The sequence below is a fragment of the Syngnathoides biaculeatus genome, chromosome 13 (assembly GCF_019802595.1).
Source record: "Syngnathoides biaculeatus isolate LvHL_M chromosome 13, ASM1980259v1, whole genome shotgun sequence".
Classification (NCBI taxonomy): Eukaryota; Metazoa; Chordata; class Actinopteri; order Syngnathiformes; family Syngnathidae; genus Syngnathoides; species Syngnathoides biaculeatus.
The window spans coordinates 6,428,349-6,442,418 of record NC_084652.1 but is presented as its reverse complement, the minus strand read 5'-3'; the positions used below and the strand labels follow the sequence as shown (position 1 = coordinate 6,442,418).

Here is a 14,070-nt window from a genome sequence, read left to right as displayed (position 1 = left end):
CCTGGAGAAAACCCACGCAGGCACGGAAAAACATGCAAACTCCACACAGGCTGGGCCGGGATTCGAACCCGAGACCTCAGGACTGTGAGGCCAACGTTTTTCCAGCTGTTCCACCGTGCCGCATATATAGATAGATAGAGAGAGAGAGAGAGAGAGAGAGAGAGAGAGAGAGAGAGAGAGAGAGAGAGAGAGAGAGAGAGAGAGAGAGAGAGAGAGAGAGGAGAGAGAGAGAGAGAGAGAGAGAGAGCATTTAGCATTTATTTCAAAAGAATATTCAGTTTTGACGTTTTCCGGATCAAATTAAGTTGATTTATATCGCTATTTTCAAGCATTGAAATGCAATACAAAATGCTTTACAGAGATGAAAGCAGAATTCAAATCCCAAGAAATATACAAGAACACAACCCTCCTATCCCACCATATAAACACACACAAAAAAAAAAACCACCCACATGCATAATTGTGCCATTTTATGTTTGTTTTGTTAATTTTTTGTCAACTCCAAGTGAACTTGCAGAACTTTTTTGTCGGCGTTCCTCAGGCGGCTTGGTTGCCACGGCGATATCCGTCACTCTTGTCTCTCATGATGGATAGCGAGACGACAAGGCCTTTGGCGGCCGAGACAAATGGCCACAAAGGAACGCGAGGGCCTGGAAAGCCAAAGCAGCCGAAAAGAGCGAGACGCCTCGACGGAGCCTCCACGGGGAGGTCAGCGAGAGGATCGCTCGGGATCTCAGGTCACGTTGGTCGATTGCCGAGTCCTGCGCAGCACACACATGACGAAAACACCAGCCGTGATTTTGCTTTAACAGCCGCTGTCGGGAATCTGTTCCCGTCAGCCGATTGTGTCACAGGAGAAAATCGGGAAGTGAAAACGTACTCGATTTATTTTCAGATTCGAGGAGCCTTTTCACACAAACAACACTGCGTGGAAAATAAAAAGAAATGAGTAACACCCACCCCGAAAAAAAACCCCAAATAATATTTGTATTACTGTGGGATAACCTTAAAAAAAGAAACACAAAATAATAAATTAGAAAATAAAACAAAGCAAATATTGCCAAATGTTAAAATAAAACAAATTAAATAATGAAAATATACAAAAATACAAGTATGAACAGTCAAAACTCTCCCCGGAAGTACAAAATAAATCAAATGAAACAAACAGCAACACACCAATAAAATAATGCTTAAGAATATGATGAATGAATAACCCCTCCAAAAATACAGTAAAATCAATACAACAAAAATAAACATTACATAAATAATAAATGGGACAAAATAAAACAGAAAAATAGATGAGATAATAGATAAAATTATTTACGTATCAATAAGTGTTATAGAGAGTGGATGGATGGACTGATAGTTGGATAATATAACAATAACTAAAAAAAAGAAGAGAAATGCATTTGCGATGACAGCTTTTGAACTCTCTATTTAGTTTGACCACTAGAGGAAGACATTTTTGAAACTAAGGGTTCGTCGCCATGATTTGAACAGATCTATTTATTAGGTACACGTGCACAATCGAGTGAGATTCAACTTACAAATGTGGCCATTTTGCGTAGTACATAATAATACTAATACCACACAGAAGTTTCTCATAAACATGACCCCCCCCCCCCCCAATTTTACAAACAAAGAATTAAGTTCACCAGAAAAAAATGAGGGGGAAAAAACAAATGATTCTCAAATATGCATTTGAAAAAAAAACTTTGATAATAAAAAAAAACCGCAACAGGACACAATGTGGCTGATAAAAAGAAAAGAAAAACAACCACGAACAAATGTTATTGTGTGGATAAGCGGTCCCTTTGTTCAGCCAAAGTAAAGCGAGTCAAAATTGCTGATCACACACAAAAAAGCATATTTGCTATGCTATAAAAAAAAGAGGGAGTGACCCCAAAACAAATAAAACAAAACCAAAAAAAAAAAAAAAAAAAAAAGTTCACATTTCACAAGAGTTGCCATTGCGCAAAGCCAAAAGGCCCCAGAGGCTTCCAGAAAGAATGAATGATACTTAACGTTTCCCCTCAGGTGTGACCGCAACAAGCCGCCGCTTGTGTTTAGCACCCGTCGCGTCTTCTGTCAGGATTGCTTGCTTTGCACTTGCGAGCGCTAAGCTTGATCTTTTCTTTTTCCCATCCGTCAGTGCGCTGCCAGCGTACACGCGGTTTAACTCAGAAAGCGAACCCACCCTTTTATAAACTGCGCCATCAAAACAGCTGTCAAACCCCAACGCAGTCCTCACGGAGTACCGTATTTGCGTATTATTATTATTGTTATTATTTTTAAAGCATGAAGAGTGACACAGGTAAAGACAAACACCCACAAAAAAAAAAAAAAATACACATGAAGAGAATAACATAAGTGCGCTTTCGCATCCCCGCTAACCAAGGTGCCTATGTGACGGCCATGTTGGGAGGGTTGACGAAACATGGAGATTAACATATTAAATATAAATTTTATAATTGGTGGAGCAGCCAGTAAACCGTTGGCCTCACAGTTCTGAGGTCCCGGGTTCAAGGTCCCGTCTGTGTGGAATTTGCATGTTCTCCCCGTGCCTGCGTAGGTTTTCTCCGGGTACTCCGGTTTCCTCCCACTTTCCAAAAACATGCAACATTAATTGGCCACTTTAAATTGCCCGTAGGTGTGATTGTGAATGCGATTGGTTGTCTGTCTCCATGTGCCCTGCGATTGGCTGGCAACCAGTTCAGGGTGTACCCCGCCTCTTGCCTGTTGACAGCTGGGATAGGCTCCAGCACTCCCTTTCCGCGATCCTCGTGAGGATAAGCGGTAAAGAAAATGGATGGATGGAGGTTATTCCCAGGTTCCTCATTCTGATTATATTCACACTTAACTAACAAAAACTACCTTCCAACTTCCCGTATAATAATTCACACTTTGCTACCTAACTTGTATTGTAACAAACCATCCATCCATTTTCGGAACCGCTTATCCTCACTAGGGTCATGGATGTGCTGGCGCCTGTCTCAATACAAGTGCAACTGAGGGTGTTTAGCGTTATGGCTTCTTTGACCAAAAATAATTACATTTAGGATTAGTATTCATTTTAAAGGTCCACTGTCATGAAATGGATGATTTTTAGTATGTTATTAATGAAAAAAAAAAAAAAAAAAGGCAGCCGGAATGGAAGCATCGGGTTTTTCACCACAAAACATGATTTTGACGTACGTATATGGCTTTTTGTAACTCCTGCCATGAAAATCCTCTCGAGGGATTTGTTTCTGAAAAGAAGCAGGAAGTGCCGTTGGAGACAGGGCACGCTAAAGCGGGCTCGTTTGTTTCTATTAGTTTTACCTGCTGGAAGGTTGCTCGTTGTTCCTTCTTGTCAGCCAAAATGCCGGCTCGTTGCATTGCTGGATATTGCTAACACTCGGGAGGATGGATTCACGCTTCATACTTTTCCAAAAGACCCGGTTCGTCGCGAAAAATGGATTGCACGGGTGCAAAGGACGAAAGCTTCGTGGATTCCAAATGACACGTAGCTGTGCGTAGAGCTATCAAAAAAAAATAATAGTTGGGGGGGACCATGTAACCGGTCTCTCATCATGAAACAAAAGATCCGAGTATGTAAGACCGGGGTGCTAAATGGATCGATGTGCGCGTCGGACGGCTTCCTCGTCGGGCTCGCCGGCGAAGGTGGTTTGGCCACGTGCGGGAGGAAAAATGAGCTTCCCCCCACCATGGGTCCTCCCGAGTACGGTACATACTGTCAGGGAGTCTGTTGTGAGTTAGAAGTGATCGCATCTCATCAAAATATGGTTCGAAATGATAGGGTAATATCGCCCCGGTCATTGTGAGATGTTTTCACCGAAAAGAACTTCCGGGTCAGAAGGGGCGTCAGAAAAATCCCAAAAATCTCTACGAATGTCCCGGCGTGACATCATGAACAGACGTTGCAAACAATATGGCTCCCGCTTAGATGTCGAATGAGACCTCCGCAACTTTGCGCACGGATGACGCGCTCGACGCTCTTATTTATTTTTTCGCATCGACATTGAAGAGATTAATGTTACATGTATTTTTCATTACGATATTTATTTTAGAATGTTTATAGGTGTGACACTTGAGCTTTAACGCTTCCATTTTTCCTCTGTGCTAATTTTCATTTTGCGTTTCTTTAAAGCGTTCTAAAGCGAGGGATTTTCACTCGTAGTAGCTATGGCTTGGGGTTAGATGCGTTCTTTGCGGATGCTTGCCTCGCCAAAATCAACACGCCACTAAAATAACAACGTTGCGCTGTCGGGAATGAGTGATGACGTTTTGGCTCCCGTCCAAGCCCCGTCGGCGTAGGACCATCGAATCCCGACAAAGCGGCGTCGCCATTAATCTGTCGTTTTTTTTTTGTTTTTTGTTTTTTTTTGGGGGGGGGGGGTATAATGCAAGCACAGGTGCGGAGATAATCATCATTTGTTCCTTTTGGTTCTCCTTTGCTAAAGCCTGCAGGTGAGCCTGTCAATCATCCTGATCTCTTGATGGGAGATTAATATTGCGCTAATAAAATCTGCCCCGATTTCGATGCCATATTGCAACAAATATGCAAGAATTTGCAGGGGACCCACTGAACTCGCCGTCGTAAGGTGGCAGCAAACAAACTGCATTTTTTTTTAAAAATTGCTATCAAACCCCCCCCCCACACACACACACACACAAGAAACAGCAGTTTATCCATCCATTTTTCTAAGACGCTTATCCTCACAAGGGTCCAGCAGCGCTGGAGCCTATCCCAGCTAACTTCAGGCCAAAAGCAGACAAGACCCTGAACTGGTTGGCAGTCAGTCGCAAGGCCGACATCGACACCATCACTGAGCGGGGATCAATCCCACGCTGCCTGCACCAAATTCAGGCGTGTGCACCACTACACCATCAGTGACCTCAACAGCAGATTAGTGAACAACTAAAAACAAGGCCGAGTTTTTTTATTGCCATTCGCAGTGAAAATTTAAACATAAAACAAAGAGAATTACGCCTATTTAAATAAGCTACATAACATAAGTAAGTCCGTTAGCTAAATGCTAAAACGCAATGAATATTTGAACACAAATGGCACGATAGCATGCATATTAATACTCACATGCACATATTCTCCATCTTCTGTGAAAACCAACCAATATTGCTGCAGCTTACGGAGTCACTTAGTTGTGTAGTTATGAAACACTTCATTTAATAAGACTGCCCCCTGGTGACCATGGCACAGCACACGCGAACGAAGGAGCAAAATGTTCATGAGCACTGAAGCATGAAATCATGATGCACTTTTTTTTCATGCATTTTTTTTTTATCCATGCATCCATCTACCCATTTTCTTCACCGTTTATCCTCACAAGGGTCGCGTGGAGTGCTGGAGCCTATCCCAGCTGTCAACGGGCAGGTGGCAGGGCACACCCTGAACTGGTTGCCAGCCAATCGCAGGGCACATCGAGACATATTTAATTGTGCTACTATGAGTTATTGGATAGCTACAGTTGTAGAGTGTATTTTTCATGTTTAAAAATAGTTGCAAAGATTTAATTTTTTAAAATGAGGACCACATTCATTTCAATAGGGAGGGATCATTCGGAATACAAACTCATAACTCAAAGTGCAACTATACTGGATATAAAAATGACTCAAGCCACAAATAGTCCTAACATACCGGAGCTGACATCAAACATTTTGATCATATTTTGGGATAAATATTTAGTATGTCATTGCCATGGCCCTTTAGAGACTAATGCTTTTATCTACTAAAAGTTGGCATTTTAGAATCCACCAACCCCCCCAAAAAAAATTTGCCGACCAAATAGACGATCGAAACGACATTTTAACCATTCCGAAATGATTTAGGGTTACCAAGAGGACGGCGTCACAAGTCCCGACCGAGAATCGTGAAGACGACAGCGCCGCGTCAAGCTTCATTGGCTCGAAGTGCTGCGCTTGAGTCCCGTTTGGAGCGTAAACAGGCAGCGGTGCTATCACATTTCCACTCAAACACTTAAAAGTCCATTAGATAGCAGCAGCGTCATGCTATATGCATTTTTTGTTTCTTTTATATATATATATATATATATAAATACACACACACACACACACACACACACGAGATTTATTTAGGTTAGGTTAAAAAGAAAAACTGGAAAATATTTGATTATTTTGAAGGGGAAAGCCGCATTTTAATCATGTGCAACCATTCAATGTACATCCATCAAAGTGAGCACTTTTTTTCCCCCCCAGTGTACACCGAAAAATGTGCTTTGAATTTCTTTAATTTGAAGATATTAGTTAGTTACACATGATGAAAATGTTAAATTAATGTAGATTATTTTATTATTTTTAGGAAAAGGTTACCACATTTTAAGCATGTACAGCTAATAAGTATTTTTTTTTCACCCAGTGTAGTTAAAAAAAAATCATCCATCCATTTTCTTAGGCGCTTATCCTCACAAGAGTCTCGAGGGGGAGGTGGGGGGAATCAATGCTAACTAATTATGCCAAAAAGTTTAGTAGCAATCAAGTCTGTTAGTAATAACGTGGAAATATACATTTTTGTCTTTAGCGATATATTCAATCGTTAAACATTTCCCGTTGAAAAAAAAAAATGATCATGAAAAGAAATGCATCGCATTCTCGTATTAGTAATGATGGGAAGATAGCCTCCCTCCCCCCAAACTTTTTTTTTTTTTTAATGGGAGGTGATTAAGGAGCACTGGAAACTAGCCTGAATTTCCAGTTGCCGCATTTGTCCCGATGAGCCTTGCGAAGTTACAGTAAAGTTGAGACGAGACCGAGACAGGCTGACAGATGCAAAGCGCGCATGATGATAAATAAACGAGACTAATAGAGGCGTTTTCAGGGAAGTGCAGGCCTCACAGACCGGCATCAATCACACCCTCGTTGACATCATTATTATTATTATTATCGTTAGTATTTTTAAACATGGGGAAACAGGCAAGACCTACTTGACCCATTTTATTTATGACAACTATGCATTAGAATGCCCTATCAGTCAAATATTAAAAGGTAAAATGAAAATCGATAGGCCAGTCCTAATCTTGTCTAATCTTTTTTTTCTCTCTTTACTGTATATTTTCATCCATCCATTGCAACTTATTTAAGTCAATAATTGCTGACAATTATGCCAGTACTGACACAAAGGCAACATACTACGTGTATGTACGGTATGTATAAATACAATATATACTGTATTTATAGAATTTTGTACTGAAAGAAATTGTGAAAAACAATCTCAATCTATTATGTAAATCATGCAAATAATCCAAAAAGGCAAAATGAAAATAATCAACATTGTTTTGAAATGGGATATGCCGTAATTTCCGGCCTACAGAGCGCACCTGATTATAAGCCTCACCCAGTACATTTGTAAAGGAAATACTATTTGGTACACACATAAGCTGCACCTGTGTAAAAGCCGCAAGTGCCCACATTGAAACACGAGATATTTACAAAGACGGTGCACAGAAAGAGTTTTCAAACTTTTAATACTTTAGTTTACCTTAACATAGCTACAACACGGAAGCACAGCACTAACAGGGCCGGTTAAAAAAAACCATACCTAAATCACTGAGACGCCCCAGTAACACAGCAGCAACATGCTAGCATGGCGCTAGTGCTAGTGCCGCACTAATGGGGCTGGTTAAAAAAAAAACATACTGGTAAAAATCCCTGAGACACGCCAGTAACACAGCAGCAACATGCCGGCACAGCGCTCACTTTAGCGCTGTGCTAACAGGGCCGGTAAAAAAAAAAAACATACCGGTAAAAGTCACTTCCTCGGTACATATATTCCACCGGACTCACTCTTACCTTTTCCGCTCGAGTGCCCCCTTGCGGCTGTTTGAAAAAAAAAAAATGCACAAATTAGCATAAGCCGCAGGGTTGAAAGCATGTGAAAAAAGTCGCGCCTTATAGGCCGGAAATTATGGTAGCTTCCACTTTTTTCAAATATAATAATAAAAAAAAAAAACAAGTGCTTAATCTATACCAATCAATCTGGTTAATTATGCTACACTGGAGGGGGAAAAAAAACGACATTTATATGAAATTTACTGTGTATGCATACATATTTAGATTATGATACTGGGGAAAAAAATAGTTCCAATGAATCACGTCAATAGTGATTTCTATGAAATACAGTCAATATTTAGACAGTACATCTTTTGAAAATTTGAATAGTAATGCCAATCAATCAAAAAATCTGAAAATCAGTAAATATTTGTACAATTTCTCTTGAAATTTTAAACAGGCGGCACGGTGGACACTGTTAAAGCGTTGGCCTCACAGCTCTTAGGTCGTGGGTTGGATCCCGGACCCGACTGCGTGGAGTGTGCATGTTCTCCCCCGTGCCTGTGTAGATTTTCTCCGGGCACTCCGGTTTCCTCCCACATCCCAAAAACACACAACATGAATTGGACACTCTAAATTGCCCCAAGGTGTGATTGGGAGTGCGGCTGTTTGTCTCCATGTGCCCTGCGATTGGCTGGCAACCAGTTCAGGGTGTAACCCCGCCTCCTGCCCGTTGACAGCTGGGATAGGCTCCAGCACTCCCCGCGACCCTTGTGAGGATAAGCTGCAAAGAAAATGGATGGATGGGTGGAAATTTTGACCATCAATGCCAATCAATCACTATGCCAATAAATCAATCAATACTGCCCCACCCTGAAAAAAAATTACAAAATGGATAAAAAAATCCATGTCAATGATTTTCAATCGTCAATTCATTCAGTCAGTCAACAGAATAGCGAGTGCCAAGTTTGTCCCCACCTTGCTTGACTGATTACTAAAATATGCTTTCCGACATTCAAACTGTTTTTTTTTTCCCCCGTTCACTTAAATCAATAAAGCCTTGCCGACAAACAGCTGGTAACCTGAGATCATGTACCGAATATAAATCCTCCCCTCACACCCTGTCAGGCAATAATAATAATGATAATAATAACGATAAAAAAAAAAAAAAAACTCTGCTGGGAAAAAGAAAGAGAAATTAGTTGGGGGGGGGGGGTACAAAGGTGAGTCGCACTGACGGAAATACGACACTTGGCAAAAACGCCCCCTTTGGGCCTTATAAGAAGGTCTCGCCCGTGCAGGTAACACCAACACCTGAACATCTTGCAAGCAAGGCACACAGGTAAGCAACACACACACAAAACTCATTTAGCCTTGATGCTAACGTCAATTACTCAAAGGCATTCCATGATAGCCGATCGATATTTCACCTTTTTAGTAACGCAATGTAAGTGGTGAATTATTATAAAATAAGCCTGTGAAGACAGACACGGCAGCTCAGTCGCTCCAATTCATATTTTATGGTTATTGTCACCAGGGTTAGCATTTTCTCGTGTTTTGGTTTTGTTTTACAATTCTGTGGAGGTGAAAGAATCTTTATGTGAGTCCCGCTTAACTCCCGCAAGTTGGATGTCTTATGTGAACTTATTTTTACACTTGCATGTCTTTTCATTTAATTTCCAAGCTGCTTATCGATCAAAAAATATTGAAATAGTCACAAAAATTAAAATTGAGTCATTTTAAATTTATTTTTACAATTCAGAACACTAAAATGGGGCATGCTTAATTTATGATTAAATTTGCATGTGTTACATGGATTAAAATAAATTGCCAAGTGTGTTTGAATTATTTCTAGGCAACATACTATACAACATGTAAGTACCGTATGGATAAATACAATATATACTCTATAGAATTTTGTACAGAAATAAATTGTGAAAACTATCAAAAAATGTTTATTTTAAACTTATTTTTACAATTACGAACACTAAAATGATGCATGCTTAATTTATTTTTAAATTTGTATGTGTTAGATGTATTAAAATAAATTGCCAAGTGTGTTTGAATTATTTCCGGGGAACATACTGTACAACGTTTAAGTACGGTATGTATAATTGGAATTTATACGGTATTTATAGAATTTTGTACCGAAATAAATTGTGAAAAACAATGTCAAGGAATCATGTAAGTAATGCAATGACTGTTAAAAATGTAAAAATTATGGCAACGGAACAAACAGTAGTTGACTTGTTTTTCTCAGGATTGTACAAATATTATTTTAACCCATTCGTGGGCAACGTCCCCTTTTTGGGACATCATAATTATATCCTTCAGTATATCAAAATATTGAAGTGTTTTAATCAGAAGCCATAATTTGGTATCAGGAGAGGATAACTCATCGGTCAAAGTTAGCACGGAGTTATTTCCCTTTCCTTCCTGACCCAACATGGCTGCCTCAAGTTATTATATAACTTAACCATAAACAAACATTATTTCCTCGATTGTGGCCTGTTAGGAGACTTTTATCCCCTCAATAAGGCAAAAAAAATTGCCACCCTGCCCATGAATGGGTTAATAATAATGTTTAAAAATGAGTTTGAGAGTGCCAAAGAAAAAGCAAAGACATTCTCCTCAGCGGAAGTTTCCTTAAAGGTGTGCAACCGCGTCCGAAGGTCGACAAGTGAACAAATAAACGCCTGAATAATCCTTTTTTATTGTTATTATTGCAGAACTGCAGCCCAAAACCGAGTGGAAAAATGCGCTTGGAAACGCCGCTCGTCCTCTTGGTCTTATCGTGCCTGAGTCTGGCCATGGCACAAGGTGAGGAGGAAGAAGAAGAAAAAAAAAAAAAAAAAAAAATCAGGCAATCATTACTATTTTATTATCGTGACGCACAACATACCACAGGACATAAAGTCTGTAAGGGTTGTTCGTTTATTGCCCGTGGACCTGTCCTCACGGAGCCTTCGTTACTTCCCGATGGAGGTGCCAGCGTTGCACCTGAACGAGTTCAACGTACGCAAGTGATTGAGAACGCGCTCCTTTTGGCATCATTGAACGGCAACTTATTTTCGTCGGAGAGTGCCAGTTTTGATTCGGGACTTCCGGGAGAACGCCTGAACACGCGATACACAGGCTTTCACTTGACGGGCGGGGATCGATGCCATATTTTTTCCGCCGATTCAGAGCGCCAGCCATTCGTGTTAACGTTTGGCAGTCGTGTCGCAGATGCATCATTCGGAATTCCCGCTGCGACGTGATTGGCAGACGTAAGAAGATGGCCGTGATAAAGATGTAACAAATTTATAAAATAAATGCAAAGAAGCTTCTTATGGGTTGGTTATGAACTGAACTATCCATCCATCCATCCATCCATTTTCTTTGCCGCTTATCCTAACAAAGGTCGCGAGGAGTGCTGGAGCCTATCCCAGCTGTCAACAGCCAGGAGGCGGGGTACACCCTGAACTGGTCGCCAGCCAATCACAGGGCACATAGAGACAGACAACAGCCACACTCACAATCACACCTAGGGGCAATTTAGAGTGTCCAATTAATGTTGCATGTTTTTGGGGATGTGGGAGGAAACCGGAGTGCCCGGAGAAAACCCACGCAGGCACGGGGAGAACATGCAAACTCCACACAGGCGGGGCTGGGATCGAACCCGGGTCCTCACAACTGTGAGGCCAACGCATTACCAGCTGATCCACCCTGCCGCCTGTTCAAAATTTCAAGAGAAAAATGTACAAATATTTACTGCTTTTCCAATTTTTTTGATTGTTGACATGATTGGCATTGATATTGTTCACATTTTCAAAAGATGTACTGTCTAAATATTTACTGTATTTTGTAGAAATCATTATTGACATGATTCTTTGGCATTATTTTTTTACCCAGTATCATTATCTAAATATGAATGCATACACAGAAAATTTCATATAAATGTAGTTCCCCCCCCCCTCCATTGTAGCATAATTAACCGGATTGATTGAGAATTTTTTTTTAAATTATATTTGAAAAAATTGGAAACTACGGTAATTTCCGGCCTATAAGCCATGACTTTTTTCACACGCCAATCGCAGGGCACATCAAATACAAACAGCCACACTCACAGTCACACCTTGGCGCAATTTAGTGTCCAATTCATGTTGCGTGTTTTTGGGACGTGGGAGGAAACCCACCCAGGCACAGGGAGAACATCCAAACTCCACACAGGCGGGTCCGGGGTCAAACCCGGGACCTCAGAACTGTGAGGCCACCGCTTTCCAGCTGCCCCACCTTGCCGCCTTGAACTGAGCTAGAGCGCATCGATTTATAACAATAACAACAACAACAACACGTGTTCTCTGCTTCAGTGTCCTACGACGATTGCTGCCTGACGTACGTGAAAGACCTCGGCAAAAGGATTCGGGAGCGCGCGGTCAAGTACAGAATCCAGGAGACGGACGGAGGCTGCAACATCCGCGCTGTCATGTGAGAACGCCGTCGCCACGAAACGGGCCACAGGCAAACACGCTCATGTTCCGCAATGTATCCATCGCTTTTCTATACCGCTTATCCTCATTTGGGTCGCGTATCTGTAAAACAGCTGTAATGTGAAATAACGACTTTTTCCACATGCTTTCAACCCTGCGGTTTATGCGGTTAATTTGTGCATGTTTTTCTAACGGCCGCCAGGGGGCACTTGAGCGGAAAAGGTAAGAGTGAGACCGGTGGAATATATGTGCCGAGGAAGTGACTTTTACGGGTCCGGCCCTGTTAGCGCTGCGCTAGCGTGTTACTGCCGAGTTGCAGGAATTTTTACCGGTAATGTTTTTTTTTAACCAGCCCTGTTAGCGCAGTGCTAGCGTTAGCGCAACAGTAGCATTTGCTTTTGCGTGGCGGTGTTAGCGTTAAACCGTCTATTTTTGTAAAGATCTCGTGTTCCAATGTAGGTTTCAATGTGGGCACTTGCGGCTTTTACACAGGAGCGGCGTATGTACGTACCCAATGGTATTTCCTTTACTATTGTGCTGGGTGAGGCTTATAACCGGTACTCGAGCCATAGCCACGTCTATTAGAAAGAAATGTGCTTTGCGCCATCTTGTGACATTTTTAGGCAATTACAGACCTCTTTGCTATTTTGTTTTACAAGCATACAACTTATTGTTGCTAAAATTTCGTGCCATCCTTGCAGCTTCACCATGCGGAAAGGCCGCGTGTACTGCTGTGACCCGCAAGAGACGTGGGTGCAGGAGTTGATGTCCAGCATCGACGAGAAGGCTGTCAAACACGTCAAGAAGACCCCCTCTAAGGTCTTTCATTTATAATTCTTAAAAAAATATATAATGCAATGCAAAAACTGAAGCTTTATTTTCCTCTCCAGCTGCAGAGAGGTCGTCTGTTAGGCTGAAGCCGCACCCACTTGGAGAAAAGGACACCCACATTCTTACTTTGACTGACTTTTTTCTTTTTTTGCTTTAACTTGACTTTTTCTCATGACGCTGCGTTACCCTTAGATGACAGAACTGTGTTTATGTGAAAATGGAAACCATAAAATGTGAATCTTAATGTGTGCAGCAGGAGCTCTTGCAAAAACATTTATGACAATAAACCTGCTTAGCAACAAAGACTGTGTTAATGATTTATGTTCACATTTACGACTTCATGATGTCATTTAAGGAAGTCATTAGCGAAGTCATTACCGAGCAATCCAAATGTTATAAAAATATATATTGCTATGATAAGAATACACATTGAGAAATACATCCATCCATCCATCCATTTTCTGACCCACTTATCCTCACAAGGGTTGTGGGAGTGCTGGAGCCTATCCCAGCTATGTGGGGTACACCCTAAATTGGTTGCCAGCATATCACAGGGCTCATTGGGACAAACACCCGCACTCACAATCACACCTAGGGGCAATTTAGAGTCTCCCATGAATGCAAGTTTTTGGGATGTGGGAGGAAACCGCAGGGCCCGGAGAAAACTAACGCAGGCACAGGGAGAACATGCAAACACAGGCGGGGCTGGGATTTAAACCCTAGTTCTCAGAACTGTGAGGCCAACGCTCTCCAGCTGCACCACCGTGCTGCCTCCATTAGCCAAGCTAATGGACGGGAGAACGAGGGAGTCCTACTTTGCGGTTTTTCGCATTTCTGGTGCCCATTAACTGTGAAAAATAAGGGATTAGTGTAATTTACTATATCGATAATACAAATAAAAAAAAAAATTGTTTTTAAATTGCTGAATATTAAATTGACAAATAAAAACAAAGTAAATAAA

The 14,070-nt window shown here is 41.4% G+C and overlaps 1 protein-coding gene across 1 annotated transcript; it reads left to right on the top strand.

Annotated features, from left to right (window-relative positions):
- The first annotated feature begins 9,114 nt into the window (after nucleotides 1–9,114).
- ccl25a (chemokine (C-C motif) ligand 25a) lies at nucleotides 9,115–13,362 on the top strand. Its single transcript, XM_061839589.1, has 5 exons — nucleotides 9,115–9,148; nucleotides 10,536–10,626; nucleotides 12,159–12,276; nucleotides 12,980–13,097; nucleotides 13,169–13,362. The coding sequence occupies exons 2-5, from the start codon at nucleotides 10,563–10,565 to the stop codon at nucleotides 13,193–13,195; spliced, it is 327 nt and encodes a 108-aa protein (XP_061695573.1). The 5' UTR covers nucleotides 9,115–9,148; nucleotides 10,536–10,562; the 3' UTR covers nucleotides 13,196–13,362.
- Nucleotides 13,363–14,070: the final 708 nt, after the last annotated feature.

Excerpts from the sequence above, each read along its gene's own strand:
- ccl25a (XM_061839589.1), top strand. The coding sequence starts at position 10,563 with ATGCGCTTGGAAACGCCGCTCGTCCTCTTGGTCTTATCGTGCCTGAGT. Across the intron at positions 10,627-12,158 it reads GAGTCTGGCCATGGCACAAG|TGTCCTACGACGATTGCTGC; the intron begins GTGAGGAGGAAG and ends TCTCTGCTTCAG. Across the intron at positions 13,098-13,168 it reads TCAAGAAGACCCCCTCTAAG|CTGCAGAGAGGTCGTCTGTT; the intron begins GTCTTTCATTTA and ends TTTCCTCTCCAG.